The 20,293-nt window shown below is 36.7% G+C and overlaps 1 protein-coding gene and 1 long non-coding RNA gene across 2 annotated transcripts; one reads left to right on the forward strand and one right to left on the reverse strand.

Moving 5' to 3' along the window:
• Nucleotides 1-1,634: 1,634 nt before the first annotated feature.
• On the forward strand, nucleotides 1,635-2,001 carry LOC124434029. Its single transcript, XR_006944685.1, has 2 exons — nucleotides 1,635-1,783; nucleotides 1,973-2,001. It is a non-coding gene; the product is annotated as an uncharacterized LOC124434029 (long non-coding RNA).
• A 1,143-nt stretch (nucleotides 2,002-3,144) lies between these two features.
• On the reverse strand, nucleotides 3,145-20,051 carry LOC124434204 (SLIT-ROBO Rho GTPase-activating protein 1-like). Its single transcript, XM_046984085.1, has 18 exons — nucleotides 19,766-20,051; nucleotides 18,474-18,657; nucleotides 18,200-18,356; nucleotides 16,305-16,367; nucleotides 15,437-15,586; nucleotides 15,036-15,164; nucleotides 14,502-14,723; nucleotides 12,385-12,477; nucleotides 11,881-12,045; nucleotides 11,615-11,771; nucleotides 11,297-11,318; nucleotides 10,469-10,574; nucleotides 10,341-10,401; nucleotides 10,113-10,190; nucleotides 9,889-10,023; nucleotides 6,695-6,800; nucleotides 5,603-5,859; nucleotides 3,145-4,332 (listed from the first exon to the last, which is right to left on the reverse strand). Exons 1-18 carry the CDS (start codon nucleotides 19,818-19,820, stop codon nucleotides 3,425-3,427), a joined length of 3,048 nt encoding a protein of 1,015 aa, XP_046840041.1. The 5' UTR covers nucleotides 19,821-20,051; the 3' UTR covers nucleotides 3,145-3,424.
• Between the last annotated feature and the right edge of the window lie 242 nt (nucleotides 20,052-20,293).

Here is a 20,293-nt window from a genome sequence, read left to right on the forward strand (position 1 = left end):
ATATTTTTATGCAAAAGACTATAGTCTCTGCATTTTCACACATTTTTATGCCGAAGATTATAGTCTTTGCATTTTCACACATTTTCATGCCAAAACTATAGTCTTTGCATTTTCACACGTTTTCATGCCAAACACTAAAGTCTTTGCACGTTTACAGATTTTCATGCAAAAGACTATAGCTCATGCACTTTCACACATTTTCATGCGAAAGTCTTTAATTCGTGCATTTTCCCACATTTCTCTTGGATTATTTTTGTTCAATTGAATATTTTCCTTAAAATATCGAGATCTTGTAGACTTAATCAACTTAACAACTTCGTTATGCTTAGCTTCATAAGCTCGGTACACATTTTCTGAGTTTAACGGCTCGCTTTTTCAACTAGTCACGCTAATTATTCATCTCACATCTAATCCGACTTGTTAGCCAAGGAGCATAAGTGCTTCTGACTTTCCTTGTTTTTATTGGAGCATAAATATCTGATACAAAATTAAAAATGTCTTTAAATTATGCTCCTTAGGTTTTTCCCGCTATAAAGATATTTTAAGACATGCAGACTGTGATCGCTAATTCCCAAATGTAATAGACCACTTTCATTATTTTTTTCGGGACGATTTGCTGCTATTATATGAAGTAACGAGGATTGTATTATTTGTTTCATTTGGAATAGGTCCAGTATATCAAAGAGTCTACGAGAATAAGACTGTAATACTGTGAGTATCATAATTTAGAGAGATTAGAGACTTATTTTCCTCTTCAATATTCTTAAAAGTGCGCATCCGAGCTCCATCATCTTGTCATTTGACGGTTGAGAGTGATTTTGATTTCGAGATGTTGTACATGATTCTGTTACTTTACGAACTTTTTGGAGTTTGCCTTGTTTATCTGATGATTTTATTTGTTTATCTATTGATTTTGTTTCTACCACTAAGGTAGACATTAAGGTAGACATAAAAGTAGACATAAAGGTAGACATAAGGGTAGACATTAAAGTAGACATAAAGGTAGACATAAGGGTAGACATAAAAGTAGACCTAAAGGTAGACATAAAGGTAGACATAAAAGTAGACATAAAGCAGACATAAGGTAGACATTTACATAAAGTAGACATAAAGTAGACATAAAGGTAGACATAAAGGAGTAAAGGTAGACATAAGGACCTAAAGGTAGACATAAAGGTAGACCTAAAGGTAGACATAAAGGTAGAAGGTAGACATAATAGTAAAAGACATAAAGGTAGACATAAGGTAGACATAAAGGAAGACATAAAAGGTAGACATAAAGTAGAATAAAGGTAGACATAAAGGTAGACATAAAGTAGATACAAAGAGAAAGGTAGACATAAGACATAAAGGTAGACATAAAGTAGACATAAAGGTAGACATAAAATAGACATAAAAGGACATAACACATAAAGGTAGACATAGGTAGACATTAAGGTAGACATAAAGGTAGACATAAAAGATACAAAGGTAGACATAAAGGACATAAAAGTAGACATAAAGTAGAGTATATAGAAAAGGTAGACATAAAGGTAGACATAAAAGTAGACATAAAGGACATAAAGTAGACATAAAGGAGATAAAAGGACATAAAGGTAGACATAAAGGTAGACATAGACATAGACATAGTAGACATAAGGTAGACATAACATGCATTATAAAGGCAGACATAAAGGTAGACATAAAGGTAGACATAAAGGTAGACATAAAGGTAGACATAAAGGTAGACATAAAAGTGGACATAAAGGTAGACATAAGGGTAGACATTAAGGTAGAGATAAAGGTAGATATAGAAGGATAAAGGTAGATATAGGAAGTAGAGTAGGATAGACGAAGGGAAGGTAGACATAAAAGACATAAAGGAGAAGGATAGACAGTAGATGAAATATAAAGGTAGATGGTAGACATAAAGGAGATAAAGGAAGACATAAGGTGACATGGTAGACATAAAAACATAAAGGCTGACATAAAGGTAGACATAAAGGTAGACATAAAAGTAGACATAAAGGTGACATTAAAGGTGCAGGTAGACATAAAAGTAGACATAAAGGTAGACATAAAGGTAGACATAAAGACATAAAAAGTAGACATAAAGGTAGACATAAAGGTAGACATTAAAGACATAAAGACATAAAGGTAGACATAAAGGTAGACATAAAGGTAGACAGACAAAGGTAGACAAGGTAGATAAAGTAGAGGTAGATAAGGTAGATAAAGGAGTGCATAAGGTAGACATAAAGGTAGACATAAAGGTAGATAAAAAGTAGACATAAAGGTAGACATAAAGGTGACATTAAATATAAAGGCATAAAGGTAGATTAAACAGACATAAAGTAGACATAAAAGTAGACATAAAGGTAGACATAAGGGTAGACATAAGGTAGACATAAAGGCAGGTAGACATAAAGGTAGACATAAGGTAGACATAAGGTAGACATAGGTAGACATAAAGGAGACATAAAGGTAGACATAAAGTAGACCATAAAGGTAGACATAAAGGTAGACATAAGGTAGACATAAAAGTAGACATAAAGGTAGACATAAAGCAGAAGTAGACAGTAGACATATAAAGTAGACCTAAAGGTAGACATAAAGGTAGACATAAAGGTAGACATAAGGGTAGACATAAAGGTAGACATAAAGGTAGACCTAAAGGTAGACATAAAGGTAGAAATAAAGATAGACATAAAGGTAGATACAAAGGTAGACACAAAGATAGACACGAAGGTAGACACAAAGGTAAACACAAAGGTAGACACAAAGATAGACACAAAGGTAGACATAAAGGTAGACACTAAGGTAGACACTAACGTAGATACGAAAGTAGACACAAAAGTAGAAAGGTACACATAAAGGTAGACACAAAGGTAGACACAAAGATAGATACAAAGGTAGACATAAGGGTAGACATAAAGGTAAACATAAAGGTTAACTCTGTCACTCTGCCACATTGACAGAGGATTATAGAACGCGTATTAATGCATTTAAAAACAAAAAATCTCTAAAACACTGCTTCTATACCAAAGGTCACAAGAAAATTATTATGAAATGTTCAATTGTCAATTTCATTCCTGAAAGCGAATTTTTGTGAAAAAACACAAGAAGAAGTCACATACAATCGACGATTATTGATCTTAAGAAAAATTTCAATGATAAAAACTAGAAATATTTTTTATTTTCAATCTCGTATGTACGAACACTAGAATTAGAATAATTTTCGGCATTTTACACAAATTCTACGTTCTGTGAAACTAATGATGGAGAATTGATCAAAAAATTATATTTTCCGTGAATGCAATCTCTAAAAATGCTCAGTTTATAAAACAATCACTGAATTGCCCGATAACAAGTCAAACAACGGGCGACAGAATTTTGAGAATAACAAACTATCTTCAATCGAATACACTAATTTCTTCACAAGTATTCACAAGAACGTGTCTTGCTTTCCAACAGGTGATCGCGGTGGAGGGGAAACCCCACCAATAATCTCGCGCTGATATGGAGGTGGTGGGGGGAGATCGTCCACTTCACTCATCTCATCTTGACTGTCATGGCGGGCACTGCGCGCCGCTGTGCCTGCTTGCAGGCTTGCTATGAGATCAGTCGAAGGATTAGAAAGGCGTTTTGGCACTTTGGGTTTGGGCTTAGGTTTAGGTGGAGGAGGGCGGGCAGTTTGTGACTTATGACTTGCGGGTTCACCACCTGAACTCCCTTCTGCAACACCTCGTAGTCCCACTGGTATGGGTGATTCATTGTTAGTCTCCAAAGGCGCACTCGACCTCGGCAACGACGCTGTCCGATTCCTATCTTCTGGTGTCACAGATCTTTTCTCGGTAAGACTTCGCGAACGGTCGAGAGAGTTCGACGGCGATTGAGTAGGAGACATGGTTTGCTGTGGCAGCTTGAAGGAGCCTCTTTTGAAGGAAGAAAAATGAGAAATCCCAGGACTACTATCAGAAGATGTCTTTGGGTGAAGTTGAAACGACATCTGATTTTGCGTTTGTGTCATTCCATAGACAGGTTTGGCATCGGGCGTTGAAGGGGATCGTGGGGTGGGGGAAGATAGAGGGTCTGCTACAGGTGGTATGTCATGGTTAAAGGTCAAACTTGGTGAGCTAATGGAGTCAGGCGAGTAACCATCAACATGATCTTCTTCCAGAAGCTGTACATACGCACATGGTACAAAACCATCGAGACCATCTAGAGATCCATCCCACCAGTCATCATTAGATCGTTTAAATACTTGTATGATGTCACCTTTCTTGAACGACAGTTCTCTGTCTGATCTGGCACGATAGTCGTACAAAGCTTTTGCATCTCGTGGTTCAACCTCTGTCATGAAATGTGTTATAAATTAACAATAATTCAACGCGTGCGCTGATTGGTCTATTGCTGAGTTTGCATCATCCAGTGCAAAATAGATCTGAGTTCAACAAATTAAATACATCAACGAGAATTTGCTAATTAATCACGAATACATGTTAAAGGAATAATTAATAAAACGTTTGTTTTAACTTTATCTGTTTTACTTTAGTGTTTTTATATAAAGAAACAGAAGATGTCTTTCGTGTTCGCACTGGCTTATTAAAAACTTGGAGACGTTTGTGAGAACTCTCGAGCAGGTGCAACCCTCGACCTTTGGTCTCGGGCTTGCACTGATCTGCTCTCGAGTTCTCCCAAAGGTCTCCTCGGTTTGCATCAGCCTGTGAAAACACAGTAAAAATCTTTTGTTTTATAAATGAACATCATTTCAAATAGTAATATAAGCATTATTAGTCTCAAGTTTCTGATGATGAACTGAATTATTTTACGTGAACAAAATGTGACGTCACGATATTTCAGAGAACTAAAGTTGCCACAAAATGTGACGTCACGATATTTCAGAGAACTAAAGTTGCCACAAAATGTGACGTTACGATATTTCAGAGAACTAAAGTTGCCAAAAACGTTACGATATTTCAGAGAACTAAAGTTGCCACAAAATGTGACGTTACGATATTTCAGAGAACTAAAGTTGCCACAAAATGTGACGTTACGATATTTCAGAGAACTAAAGTTGCCACAAAATGTGACGCTACGATATTTCAGAGAACTAAAGTTGCCACAAAATGTGACGTTACGATATTTCAGAGAACTAAAGTTGCCACAAAATGTGACGTTACGATATTTCAGAGAACTAAACTTGCCACAAAATGTGACGCTACGATAATTCAACGAACTAAAGTTGCTACAAAATGTGACGTTACGATATTTCAGAGAACTAAACTTGCCACAAAATGTGACGTTACGATATTTCAGAGAAAAGGGTGTCACAAAATGTGGCGTTTCAAATACATTACTCCCCCTTCATCAACTATCGCCTCACAGATAGTAATTTTGCCAAATATAAGGTGATACTGGTAATATTGTCAAATATATGGTGATACTAGTAACATTGTTAAATATATGGTGATACTAGTAATATTTATGAATTGTTCATTTTATTGTTGTATTTAGTTGATGTAACGCCCTCCACCCTAACCCCCAGCATTTATGCTGAAGTACTGCCGTTATTTAAAATGTCGAAAGAATAATGATAAATATAAAAGTATTATAAACCTACCTTCGTCACTATCCGTTTCATATCGGCTGATTTCGTCCTCAGTTTGACGTGATTCTTCCTCATCATTATCGACGGCATCAACTCCCTCTCCGTCAAAAACGACGTCAAAGCATTTTATTATGGTTTCGATGACTTTGTTAAAGTGCCCCTGAAGCGATATCATGTCGTCTTCCTCGGACACACGAATCAACGTGGGCCCAAATACAACAGCCAGGTTATGAGCGTCCATTTTGTTCCTTTCTTTATACCTTGGGATTCTATGGAAGGGAATAGAATGCTGTTAATGAGTTAAATTCTTCAACAAAATACTGACCGCGCCAAAACATTGGTTTTAATCGTTAAGATACTGTTGGTTTGGCTACGATACGCTACAATATGTGGCTAGTGGAAAACAGGCTTTACACGTTAAGAAAATCATTCACTCCAGAAAATAACACTTTTATGTCATAAGCACTTTAGAACCGAAGATTTAATAATACACTAGATAGTGCAACTGACATACAAGTTGAAGCCGGGCAAATCTTTCAAATTGTTATCTCCAACTCGTTTTACTTAACAATAAATATCGGAAGATAATTCTACGACGTTCGATTGAACATTTTGTGGCAGATTGTGCTGTGATACGATATTTAGATGTGCAAATTCCAGTATCTTAAGCCTTCGTCGCTGCTGATGCTTTCAAATCGAGCTACACTTAAAATCCATTTTACGGCGATGTATTGGCGTATTCTGCTATCTTTTTCTTGAAAAACTATGGTCACATTGATTTTTTTCATTAATAGAGTAAACCAGTTTATGTACCGTCGTGACTTGCAAGTAATTGCAAGATATCAGCTTTGACCAGATATTTTCTAATACAACGCCATATTGATTTTCACTACTTTGGGGCTCCGGAAGTAAATTTGCCCGGCTTCAACCACTACTTATGAAATGTAAGCCGTTGCACTATCTAGTGTATTATTAGATCTGTGTTTAGAACCCTAAGAGCTGCTAAGTATTAGAGTGTTCTACAATTAACATTCATCAGGACATGCAACTATAGATTTATAATATTTCCTTAAAGAAAATATGTAACATGTAACTTCCACTCACTGGGACAAAAAGTTGAACAAGAATCTCATGACATGAACGACAGCATCGGGTAATTTCTTTATCAAGTGGTTCAATTGACGAGCTTGTTCATCTATGTCGTAAATTCCTAAAGAGAGCATGAACATGATTCATCACATAAATTCAAAAAATTTTCCATTTTCATCGTTTGATCAGCAATCAATGGAACGCTCTATACCGATAGTGCTACAATGTTTTCTGACATACAAACCCGTTTCTCGATTCTTCGTTGCCAAGACACGGCAGCAAAGTGATGATAATTAGAAGGGAAAGGCTGTTATTCATACATGCATGGTCTACTTTATTAAATTCTATTGAAATCAATTGTGATTACGGATTCTATTATATGAATTTACGAATATGAGCTCCACAAATCATCAACTTGGCGTCGTCCCTGGTTGCTCACAGTATTCACCCTCCCTAGTCTATTACATCAACGTTTGCTCACAGTATTCCCCCTAGTCTGTATTTCACACTATCAACGTTTGCTCACAGTATTCACCCCCCCTAGTCTGTATTTCACACTATCAACGGTTGCTCACAGTATTCACCCTCCCCAGTCTGTATTTCACATTATCAACGGTTGCTCACAGTATTCACCCTCCCCCTAGTCTGTATTTCACACAATTTGTTGCTTGCATTCAACCCTCCCTAGTCTGTATTTCACACTATCAACGTTGCTCACAGTATTCACCTCCCCAGTCTGTATTTCACACTATCAACGGTTGTTCACAGTATTCACCCTCCCCTAGTCTGTATTTCACACTATCAACGGTTGCTCACAGTATTCACCCCTCCCCAGTCTGTATTTCACACTATCAACGGTTGCTCACAGTATTCACCCTCCCCAGTCTGTATTTTCACACTATCAACGGTTGCTCACAGTATTACCCTCCCCAGTCTGTATTTCACACTATCGTTGCTCAGTATTCAACCTCCCCAGTCTGTATTTCCATTATCAACGGTTGCTCACAGTATTCACCCTCCCCAGTCTGTATTTCACACTATCAACGTTGTTCACAGTATTCACCTCCCCCAGTCTGCCACACTATCAACGGTTGCTCATATTCACCCTCAGTCTGTATTTCACTATCAACGTTTGTTCCATTCACCCTCCCCAGTCTGCATTTCACACTATCAACGGTTGTTCACAGTATTCACCCTCCCCAGTCTGCATTTCACACTATCAACGGTTGCTCACAGTATTCACCCTCCCCCTAGTCTGTATTTCACACTATCAACGGTTGCTCAGTATTCACTCCCCAGTCTGTATTTCACACTATCAACGGTTGCTCCAGTATTCACCCCCCCAGTCTGTATTTCACACTATCAACGTTGCTCACAGTATTCACCTCCCCAGTCTGTATTTCACACTATCAACGGTTGCTCACAGTATTCACCCTCCCCCAGTCTGTATTTCACACTATCTCTCAGTATTCAACCTCCCCAGTCTGTATTTCACACTATCAACGGTTGCTCACAGTATTCACCCTCCCCAGTCTGTATTTCCACTATCAACGTTTGCTCACAGTATTCACCCCTCCCCCCCCTAGTCTGTATTTCACACTATCAACGTTTGTCAGTATTCACCCTCCCCAGTCTGTATTTCACACTATCAACGTTTGCTCACAGTATTCACCCCCTAGTCTGTTTCACACTATCAACGGTTGCTCACAGTATTCACCCCCCCAGTCTGTATTTCTCACATTTCAACGGCCTCAGTGTTCACCCTCCCCTAGTCTGTATTTCACACTATCAACGGTTGCTCACAGTATTCCACCCTCCCCTAGTCTGTATTTCACACCATCAACGTTTGCTCACAGTATTCACCCTCCCCTAGTCTGTATTTCACACTATCAACGTTTGCTCAGTATTCACCCTCCCCAGTCTGTATTTCACACTATCAACGTTTGCTCACAGTATTCACCCTCCCCAGTCTGTATTTCACACTATCAAGCCGTCACAGTATTCACCCCTCCCCAGTCTGTATTTCACACTATCAACGGTTGATTCATTCTCCCCAGTCTGTATTTCATTATCAACGGTTGCTCACAGTATTCACCCTCCCAGTCTGTATTTCATTATCAACGGTTGCTCACAGTATTCACCCTCCCCTAGTCTGTATTTCACACTATCAACGGTTGCTCACAGTATTCACCCTCCCCCAGTCTGTATTTCACACTATCAACGTTTGCTCACAGTATTCACCCTCCCCAGTCTGTATTTCACACTATCAACGGTTGTTCACAGTATTCACCCTCCCCTAGTCTGTATTTCACACTATCAACGTTTGCTCACAGTATTCACCCCCTAGTCTGTATTTCACACTATCAACGGTTGTCACAGTATTCACCTCCCCAGTCTGTATTTCACACTATCAACGGTTGCATGTATTCACCCTCCCCAGTCTGTATTTCACACATCAACGGTTGCTCACAGTATTCACCCTCCCCCATTTCACACTATCAACGTTTGTTCAGTATTCACCCCCCCAGTCAGATCATGTTGCTCACAGTATTCCTTCTCCCCAGTCTCACACTATCAACGGTTGCAAGTATTCACCCTCCCTCTGTATTTCACACTCAACGGCTCACAGTATTCACCTCTCCTAGTCTGTATTCACACTATCAACGGTTGCTCACAGTATTCACCTCCCCCTAGTCTTCACACTCCACGGTTGCTCACAGTATTCACCCTCCCTAGTCTGTATTTCACACTATCAACGGTTGCTGTATTCACCCTCCCTAGTCTGTATTTCACCATACGGTTGCCACAGTATTCACCCTCCCCTAGTCTGTATTTCACACTATCAACGGTTGCTCACAGTATCCACCTCCCTAGTCTGTATTTCACACTATCAACGGTTGCTCACAGTATTCACCCTCCCCAGTCTGTATTTCACACTATCAACGGTTGCTCACAGTATTCACCCTCCCCAGTCTGTATTTCACACTATCAACGGTCGCTCACAGTATTCACACCTACCCATTGATCTTAGCATTTAAACAAATAACTTAACCATTCAATATATAACTATTAGCCATGTAATAAGTTGCTGAAACAGTTGACAAGTAACACAGGCATTAAGATTTTTGCTGACTTAGCCTTACTCGTTTTTTAGTTTGACTAATGAAAGGTAGAATGTCAAAAACATATATTTTAAACAGGCAACTTACGGCTAGCTTCAATAAATTCTTGGTAATGTACTCTTGGGAAAAGAGGTTCTTCTAATTCTCGGAAATAACAGCGTAGAACACCAGCAACTGCGTTGATATCTTTCCAATGATTTAATCCGGCCAAAGGATCACGACCTATATATTTTAAAATATGCAACACAGACTGTGATCGTACCGAATTTAAAATTTTCTTTGTCTGAATTCCTTTATAGAAGACGTCATACCATTTTCAAATGCCTCCTTTAGATCATTGATTTCTGTGCTAGAGCCAGGCACGCGAAATATTCCCTGATGCTCCATGCCTGAAGAACGCAAATGTATTTTTAGTTAGAATATCATCTTCTACGTGATCGAGTTTTTTAAACAGATCTTGTACAGATGGAAAAATTCTTTAGCAAGAAGTCTTTTGTCGTCCTTCATAACTCTCATTTGCCTTCAAAACACAAACTTACCAAATTTCTTAATGAATCGAACACAGCTTTCAACGATTTCGGGAACATCGCGACCCGTTACCTGAGGTTAGATACAGATGGTGTAATAAAGTTTCGCGATACAAGGCATCTCTACCTTACTCCACTACCTGGATGTGATCCTCCAATTTGCTGCCAAACAGCTGATATTTCTTATGCGCGCTTTGTATCATCTTTTGAGTCTTGGCCGTAGGTTTCATCGGTAGCTGAGGTAGCCTATAGAGTCAAAAATACACCGTAAAAATTCATTGGTTGCGAAAGACTGCGGTGAAAACACGGATTCGGCGTATAGGGACTGGTAAGCAGTTGGTTTCTGGTGAATGGTTTGAATCGGGGAGTTTCGTTACACGTTTGTAGATATTGATAGGCCATAAAATAATACATAATCCGAAAAAGGACATCTTGTAAACTTAAATTCAAGTTATTAAACAAAACAATTAAAGTGTAATATTTCGGTTTTATTTCAAAACCATCATCAGACAAAATGGTACATTTACAATTTCATCATACTGATGATGGTTTGAAATAAATCGAATATTACACTCGAATTACTTCCAATTCCAAATCTCTTTTCGAATTGTTTTATTTTATACCATACGAAATTGTCGCCTGGTCAAGGATTGATACTTCATGTTAGTATAGTCCTGAAGACTGTTGGTATCCGCATTTGTTGACTGACATTTCGACATCCTTAACGGCAGTCCATGTTAGAGTCTCATCTTCGGCAAGTCATTTCCTCTTGACTTTAAAGATGACTACCGCTAAGGTTGTTGAAACGTCAGTCAACACTAACACCAACATCTCCTTTACAGGACTGCACTAACTTGGACGATCTACGTCTACAAACATAATTTCTTCAACGAAAAGATAGATAATTTTGTTATTTCTGATGATTAAAATAAAAGTATAAATGTCAGATGCAGAACTTTTAAAATAACCTTAAATGTCCAGTGTTTTCACCTGAATATGAAAATAATGATAAAATTAGATTAGACATGCTTGAAGAGTGTTCATTATTTATAACCGGAAGTTGGTTGCAAAGAGAAACGGCTTAAGTACTGCGATATAATGGACTTATTAATATAATTTTTGCATCGGATTAAGTCGGATCAAAATTTAAGTTACAATTGCTGGGCGAGAAAAATAGTTAATTGAAAGACTGGATGGCTGTTTTTTTCTTTTTTTCAGTTTGCTTCTCCTCTGTACCAACCAAGGTATAAATAATGAGCACTTCATAATAAACAACAAAATGGCTTAGTATAAGGAGTTAAAATAAAAGTATAAATGTCCAGTGTTTTCTGTATAAGAAGAAGTTAAAATAAAAGTATAAATACCCAGTGTTTTCTGTAGTACGGTATACTTCGCTTGTAGTCTTGTTCTAACGGAGCTAGTCATGATCAATTCTTTAAATTTCTAAATAAAAAAACACAGAGAATCGAAAGGGACACTATGACCTACCAACCCCTCGGGTTGTTTCACGTTTATAAGTTCACCCCCGGTGACATACAGATCTGATACTTACAGATAAATAATAATCTTCGGAGTCTTCGCGGTTAATTTTGCTGGCGGATGTTTCAACACCAGCGTTGGCACCTTTCTCGTTGCTAAAACTAGCGCTCAGTTCTTTATCTAATTTGTCGTAAGTATTTCGCAATGTTTCCTTCGCCACTTCAAGATTTTTATTTATCTAAGGAAGACAAAGTTTGTATGTTGGTTGATTTACTCCTACAGAGTTAATTTAATCACCACGTGAAAAAGAGAGGTCAGTTCATATGGAGTAAATTTAATCACAATGTGAAAAGAGAGAGTAACACAGTAGGTCAGTTATAAGGAGAATATTTTTTTAACTCAAGCAGAAAGTTCATACAAAATAGATACAAATGATGAACAACAAAACATGTTTTGCTAGAAAAAAATCATCACAGAAACGAAAAAAGCGACCTTCCCGGCGCCCAGCTTTAAATAACAAATAAACACAGCAAAAACAAAATATGAACAAGAGGGGGAAATAACACATTGACTTTACCTCTTCCGTTTCTGATTTTGCGGTTTTCAATCTTTCTTCGACATCAGCATGAAGTTCATCTAAAGTGTCGTCTTGAATAGTGATCTGACATACCTAAAGTATAAACAGAAAAACTCTCTCACAAACCCACTTACGAATAACCAATAAGACATTCGTGTCTTCAAAAGATTGGTTTTCTGAAAACACATTTTGTTGCTATATAGTTTTCATTACGGCAAACTTTTCCGAAGAGTTGAAAAAGCTGCACGAATTAGCAAAGAGTGCCACCAAGATTTTCGGTCAGATAGAACTTGTTCTAGAACATGGATTATAGCTACATGTCTAGATTTTGAACTTCGATAAATAAACAAAAAAAAAACTACAGTTACAGGTGACAGTTAATACTACCTTAGTGAGAGGAAACAGTCGATAACACTGATGTTATATCCTTTGAAAACTGCACAGCGCAATCAAACCGAGAAAGTTTTTCTCTGACGAAGATTTGCATAACCACAGAATACTAAGGTCATATCATCAAACACAGAAGATCAACTCCAACGATTTTTGAACGACAGTGTGTGTCAAAAAAGTGCATCGAACTTTTTCTGGGAATCGTGTATTTCACGTTTGTTCGTGTAGCTTTATTTGAACATACGTGCCTAGAAAGATGAGCTCTTTACCTTTCTAATTGATGTGTTTATTAATTCACAACAAGAAGAAATGATCGAGTAATCTTAAGCTAAAAATTTCAAGTCGAAAGTGCATTTTTGTGGGAATTTAATACAATTATTTAAGATTCTCTACAGTGTATGCATACACTACAATTAACAGTACTCGATTCGCAACGGTGAACAAATGGAATTTCAACTTGAAATTTATATTTATGAAGTTTCTGTTGTGAAATCAAAAAAATATCAATGGCAACCTAAGGAGTTCCTTTCTTTAGCTATATGAGAAACGTAAAACAGAACACCAAATTCACGATGGCATATTAAAGTTCGATACACATTCTTTTGATACACACTGTATATTTCATTGTTTGCCACTCATTCACTCTCAGGAAACAAAGATAATTTTATGCTGGACATGTACATTAAAAAATGGCGAACAGAAAGCACGGCGTACACTGCATACGCAAAAATTACAGGAGATGATCTTTTGTAAGTGTTAGTATTCTGTGGCATTCTACGGAACAAAGACAAGTAGAGCGGCGGACTAGTATCCCGAAGGTGCGAGATCAAAACTCGTCCAAGTCACATGTTTCTCATGTGCATATAAAAACCGTGTTTGGATTAATATTACTGTATGTATGTCTCACTTGAGGAATGTAGAAAATTTTTATAGTTTATATAGACAACGATAGTCAATCTGCGTTATACATAATTTAAATAAGACATTTAACCAGAAGCGCGTGCAGGAAGGACTGTTTGGCTAAGATTGTGGGTTAAAAAATTGAAAGACCGTTGTAGAGGTACTTCACCAACTATAACACCAAGTATAGCATTACTGGGTAGGAGTAGATTCCTTTTTTTGGTAGCTTTGACGAGAGGGTGTGCAAGCTTCCCCACAAAATATCTATTTGAACAGACAGTAATCAATGTCTGGCGACAAAAATTCGACATAACGACACCAACACCCAAATATAAAATCCCATGCCACGAGCCAAATGAAGTTTGATCCATTCCTGGATAAATCATCAACACTTATACTAAATTTTAACAAACATTAGCCAACGTTATAGACCGTACTACGAAGCGACTATAAAATATTGAAGTAAATTCCCCCCCTGCTTACGTCACATCTGTGTAAGCTTGTGCTAGTTATCTTGCCGCTGATATCAAACAATGCAAAACATTGAAGACCGTGTGTACTCAATAATGTATAAATAATACAAGCCCGATCACTTTTTCGGTTAGACAAAAAGGCGTAAAACTTTTCAGTTTCACTTTATTCAGAATCACACTCCTTGTGTTCGCCAGTTTGAAATTACAAAGTGAATTGAATTTTGTAAATGCAATTAATTTATTCAAAAGTTCACACACATTTGATGTAAGCGGCGGGGCACGCGCTTTTCATCAATGATGAATAGACCCTACTGCGCATGGTCTATAGCATAGGCGAGATAAATTTGCAATTACCTCATCCTCTGAATGGTTAATGAATTCAAACTTTGCTGCGTATTGAAATGCGTTTGGATTATCCAACGCGATCCTTGTTCTCTCCTTCCCAGTATCCATCGCTTTCACGTTATCCTTCAAAGTCACCAAATCCTTCTGCAAGAGTTTCGCGGTTTGGATCTCCATGGAGGTGTAATAGTCCATGGCCCGTTGGAACGCTTGTTGATAGTTGTGATCATAGCACTAAAAATGAACAATTTTGTACAGGTGATTATTAAGCAAAGGGACAATTTAGTGATATGAAATAATAATAATAATAATAATAATAAGACATTTGCACGAATGCACATATGTCTGAGTTCAGGTAATAAGGAGTTTTAGACTTGAGACGTCGGATTGCAAGATTTAATTCCGTCAAACGCAATTTGCAGCTCAAATATTTTTTCTTACAATGTATTCGTGGCAGCAATCGGGCAAAAAGGTAATTTTCATTTGCCGTACACTACAACTGGTGAAGAAGAGAGCAGTATAAATATAGAAATGCGGTTTGTTTACCTCCAAAACATCATAAATATCTTGATCAAAGTATTTCTTCACAAAAGCGTTTGTTGCTTCAAGACAGAGAATGTACTCGTTTCGGGCACGCATGGCTTTCTTTTTGGCTTCTGTGTAACGTGTATGATACTACATAGAAAAAATCGATAGCGTCGTTAATTTAACAAAGTGAACGGTTTGAGCCCGGGAGTATCGTTACATGTTTATAGATGTAGATGGTCCAAGTTAGTAGAGTCCTCAGAAGGACTATAGGTGTTGATGTTGACTGATGTTTCAACTTCAGAGGCAAGCGGCTATCTGCTAAGGTTGTCAAAATATCAATGAACACCAACACGAAGTAAACACTATTGTAACTTGTTGTCATTTTCATATTTCACAGTTTCATCAGAAGAAAGACAGACCTTTTCTCTCTGTTTGTCTGCATTTTTAGCTCTTTTCACGCTTGCTTTCTTTCTCGGGGCCTGTAGCTTCTTTTGAGCTACTTCGGCCGCTTTTAACTTGGTTTCAGCTTGCTTACTGTCGGTCTGCATCACGTGATACCGGCGTTGTTTCTGCGTGAGAAAAATGTGGAAAAAAGTGAAACTTGTAAAAAATAACAACACGATGTACGTAGTTCACTATCGTGGTCTGACACGTCGCTATTGTTCATTAAACAACTGTGGTCAACGAATGATAGTTTACGATTTATTTTGACCACGATACTAAAGTACAATGGTCCGCCATGATAGTAAACTACAATGGTCTACCAAGATATCTATAACTATGGTAAAAGCTACGGTCTGCTACTATGATGTACTAAGATATCTAATATTATGGTAAGAAACGACGATGGTCTACTACCATAGGTCTGCCATGATACAACTACTATGGTAAGAAACTACGATGGTCTACTACCATGGTCTACCACGATATCTACTGTTATGGTAAGAAACGACGATGGTCTACTACCATGGTCTACCAAGGCATATACTACTATGGTAAGAAACTACAATGGTCTACTACCATGGTCAACCAAAATATCTATTGCTATGGTAAGAACTACGATGGTCTACTATGATGGTCTACTATGATAGCAAACTACAATGGTCTACTACCATGATTATAAGTAAACATTTAATCATTTTTAAACATTTTTTTAGAATTTTGTAGGGAAATTGATACTCCTCCTGCATCCCTTGAGACAAGGTTGGGTGCACATCACTCCTTGAGAAAATATATTTGAAGATTTACACAAAATGATAACATTTATCCATTAACTTCGATACTTACATTACTTAGTTCATTTAGTTGCTTTGTGAACTCTTCCTGTAGCGTGAGAGAAGTTTCTCGGCACTGGCAAATGTTATAATTACAAATGTCAACACATGGACAGAAAAGTGATGGGAAAAAAACAAAATGGCTGCTTAGAAATGAGCATTATTTTGCACTGCTTGTTTGAAAAAATTTTGTTATAATATTTGTCTGTACCGTAAATAACCAAATAAAACCTCCCAATCAAATAAACACCTCGTATCAATCAAATGCTCCCCTGTCCCTTGGAGCATGAGTTTTTGCAAGATGCCCTTCTTTAATAAACCCTCCTCACCTATTACAGTAATAACTATATCATTACAATAAGGTTGTTGATTGCACATAGAAATCATATGAGATGGGGCAGATCAAGTTTTGCTGGGCCCATGGCTGGCGGTCTAAAACCTACCCAACCCCCAACTGATATGCTTTATAAACAAAAACTCTAAAAAATACATAAAAATACAATATCTTCCATTTTGGGATTTTTGTACTGCTCTGGCAAAAAAAGGCAATATTTTCTTTGGGTCCCCTGGCTGGTAATGCCCCCTTGCATATAAGGTGATGAAAATGATATAAATGCCTCTACCTAGTAAATTCTTCTTATCTCCTTAACACCCACCCTAGAGCCAGTAGAATTTACTAAACACCCTAACTACATCATGTATGTACATATGTATATATCCACATAGTAATTCAAAAAACAAGTAGTTAATTGAGTATTCACCAAAGTAAATACTTATATTCTCAAGTTAAAATGCAAAATAGCATCAGAACAAAGTTATTGGTTTTGAGTCTCTTAAGAATAAAATTGAAAAATTTAGTCACCTTGAAGATATTTGGAAAGAGAGACCATTGTCAGATGATGTCTTGAGAGTCAAGACGAAACATTACACTTTTAAATAAATATTTCTTTCTATGCATTAAATGGCTCTTTTAAAAGCACTTTGCTGGGCTTTGATATTTATATTTAAACTTCACTATATCCCTGGTCACAATATTTGGAAATGTTAATATAACTAAAAGGAACTACAGCAATATATTTTGGCAAACCCTAGATCTGCCCACTCTTGCAATTTTATCATTTTACATTGATTCTTTGCAACCTCTTTCAAAAAGTTATAAAGCTTTCGAAAGTATAAACAGCTTCAGTGTGCATGTTTGGAGCGAGAAAATGATTTTAGTTTTATTAAAAGCCATTTCTGTAAATACACAGACATTACCATGCATAAATTTTATAGGATTTAGCTTATATTGACCAACATACCTAATTAACCATTATATCTGTTTCTTTATTTATATATTTAAAGTGCAACACAGCTGTATTATCTTTTTATAACTCATCAAGGCTGTAGACAGATAGTGAAAAGCTTGTTTTTATTAAAATTAAAATATCAGTGAACATTTGACTGCATTACTTTGATTCTTAATTCTAAATACTTCATTTGCTAATCAAGAATTACTAATTATTTTATTCATGATGATTACTTTAATTCTTCATTTATGAATGACTAATTATTTGTTACTTAATTCATGAATGACTAATTATTTTACTTGGATTCATAAATCACTAATTACTTGATTTTATGACTAATTATTATTTAAAACCTTCAACCCTATAGACCAAGTACATAACAAATAGCAGAAATGTAGGCTGCTCACAAGTTTAAGTCTTATGTCAACTTTAAGATCATTTTTCATTATTTTAGAAATGTATTGTTTTCAAAACAAGTATAGAAAATTTACATAGCAGAACCAAAGTCGTACTGAGTTTCAAAAACATGCTTCATGTGCTCCCAACAAAATAAAAAGTGAAAAAATAGCAGCAAATTAATGTTGCTGTGCTGAGCAATAGATAAATGCCGTTTTGTTACCCTCTTATTAACTCTTTGAACATCGTCGATGAGATTTGCAAATCGATTCACCATATTCTCTGTCACTCTTGTCGCAATAAATAATCTGTTTTTTGTTCGTTGCTTGAAGTCTTGTATCATCCTTCCAAAAATGTCCACTGTGTTCATTTTCTCCTTTCTGCAACAAAGGTGAAATGAATTTTTACCACTCACATATGCAAGTACAATATAATATCTACTTGTGGTTTCAAAAAACTCATTGAATAAAATAGGCTCAGTAATAAACATCTCTTACTTTGCCAACTTTTGCTTCACACGGTCATAAAATCTTTCAGAAGTCTTTTCCAAGTTTCTTGCATACTCCAACTCAACTTCGCCAAGACGTTTGTAAAAATCCTGGTAGTCAGTCAATATTGATAATTTGCTCTCGGTTCTTGCATCAAAAAACTTCAGTTGGTCCCCAAGTTGCTTGTTCAATTCTGTAAAAATAACCCCCGACAAGATGGATAGTAATTTTTAACAAAAGTGAACTAGTGAAACCTAGGCCTGCTTTTAAAAGGCATGGCAAAATTCACCAATATATTAAGGACCTTCAACAAAAATCATAGCATAATATATACAAAATGCAACAAATAACACGAAGCATATGTCAAGCTTTGATCATTAAGGAAGGCTAAATCGTTCGTTGAATAGCAATTAGTCATTATAAAAAATATAAAACCACAGAGCAATTTATTATCTTAAGCCAATAATCCATAAAAACAACAATCAGAACGGCAAGTTGACGGTGGGAAAAACGAAGGAAATCGAATAGCATTTTTTAATACATCAAATTAATATCAAAAGATGCTACGTACAGTTCAAATATTAAAGTTCCGACACAACCGAAATCGATATGTATACAAAAGCACATTGCCGTTAATTCGCAATTATAATATTGCTATTGTTTAATACTTTGAGGGCATTAATAAAATTTGATCTCGAGAATTTGAGTCCTGTTTGAAAAATAGCAAAACAGTTCAGTAGAAAAGGTGAATTTGAAGTATCATGTTGATTTACACTTGTCGCCAAAGGCAAGCTAAGTTTTCGATTTATAAGACAGCCGATAACAAGTTGTCTAGACGGCTTGACCGTAATGTTTAAATAATGGTGAAAACGTGCAGATACAAGCACGTTTCAATAATTAACAACGTTGGAAATGTGTAGAAAATCTGGCAATCGAGAACAGCCCTCTAGCACGAAGCCACGAATATAAACAACACAGACTGATATCGAGAAGAAACAGCAAGCAATCCTTCTTCGGTGTTTACCTTTGAGGAACATCGGTATTCATAATATAGAAAACATGAAGGCATTGCAACTTATGAATTACTAGCATACATGCATAACAATTAAGCAGTTTATGAGCTTCGCATTGAAATTTTTTTGTTGTCAAATATAAATGTATTCTGACATTACCCGGAAATCTATTTAAGAATTTGTGTAGCTATTGTCTTTCTAGAATAACAAATAATCCATTTTACGAATAAGTTAGATACATCGAGTCGTGCTGACTTTTTAACGTACAAGTCCACGAGAAATTGTTACCTCTATGTTGATTATCGAAGTCTTGCACGGCTTTGTCTTTTGTCCTTGCTGCCATTTTATAAAGTTCGGAAGTAATAAAATTTCACTATTGTGACTTCAGTTTTATCCTTACAATACGTGGAACATGTTTCATCCAGTTGTAGCAAGAGAGCTTGGACCCTTAAATCTTTGCTTACCATGAGATAATTGAAGATGAAGTTAAAGAAAAACGGCTAAATTTGACTCAACAATAAATCCCAATTTCCATGTTGTTCACCGGAAACAAACGTAACATCTTATTATCGAATTTAATGCGCATGCGTCGTACACGACCACGTACATAACGGTGCGCAATGGCTTCATTTCTGAAGATGACATGGCATGTTTGATAGAAAAATAAAATTAGAAAAGTGATGTAAATAATTGAGCAAAAATTGTCTATGTTTTATTCTTGACGAGGCTTACACCACAACGTTGACAAAAATATGAGCGCTCACTATTGCGGTGATGGTTTTTCCTAGCAACCCTTAACGATGCTTCTCGAGATTA

Source organism: Xenia sp. Carnegie-2017, unplaced genomic scaffold (assembly GCF_021976095.1).
Source record: "Xenia sp. Carnegie-2017 unplaced genomic scaffold, XeniaSp_v1 HiC_scaffold_14, whole genome shotgun sequence".
NCBI lineage: Eukaryota > Metazoa > Cnidaria > Anthozoa > Malacalcyonacea > Xeniidae > Xenia > Xenia sp. Carnegie-2017.

Excerpts from the sequence above, each read along its gene's own strand:
- LOC124434204 (XM_046984085.1), bottom strand. The coding sequence starts at position 19,820 with ATGGCAGCAAGGACAAAAGACAAAGCCGTGCAAGACTTCGATAATCAA. Across the intron at positions 18,658-19,765 it reads CTTCGATAATCAACATAGAG|AATTGAACAAGCAACTTGGG; the intron begins GTAACAATTTCT and ends TTATTTTTACAG. Across the intron at positions 11,319-11,614 it reads TTATTTTAACTCCTTATACT|GTGAAAACACTGGACATTTA; the intron begins AAGCCATTTTGT and ends TTTCATATTCAG.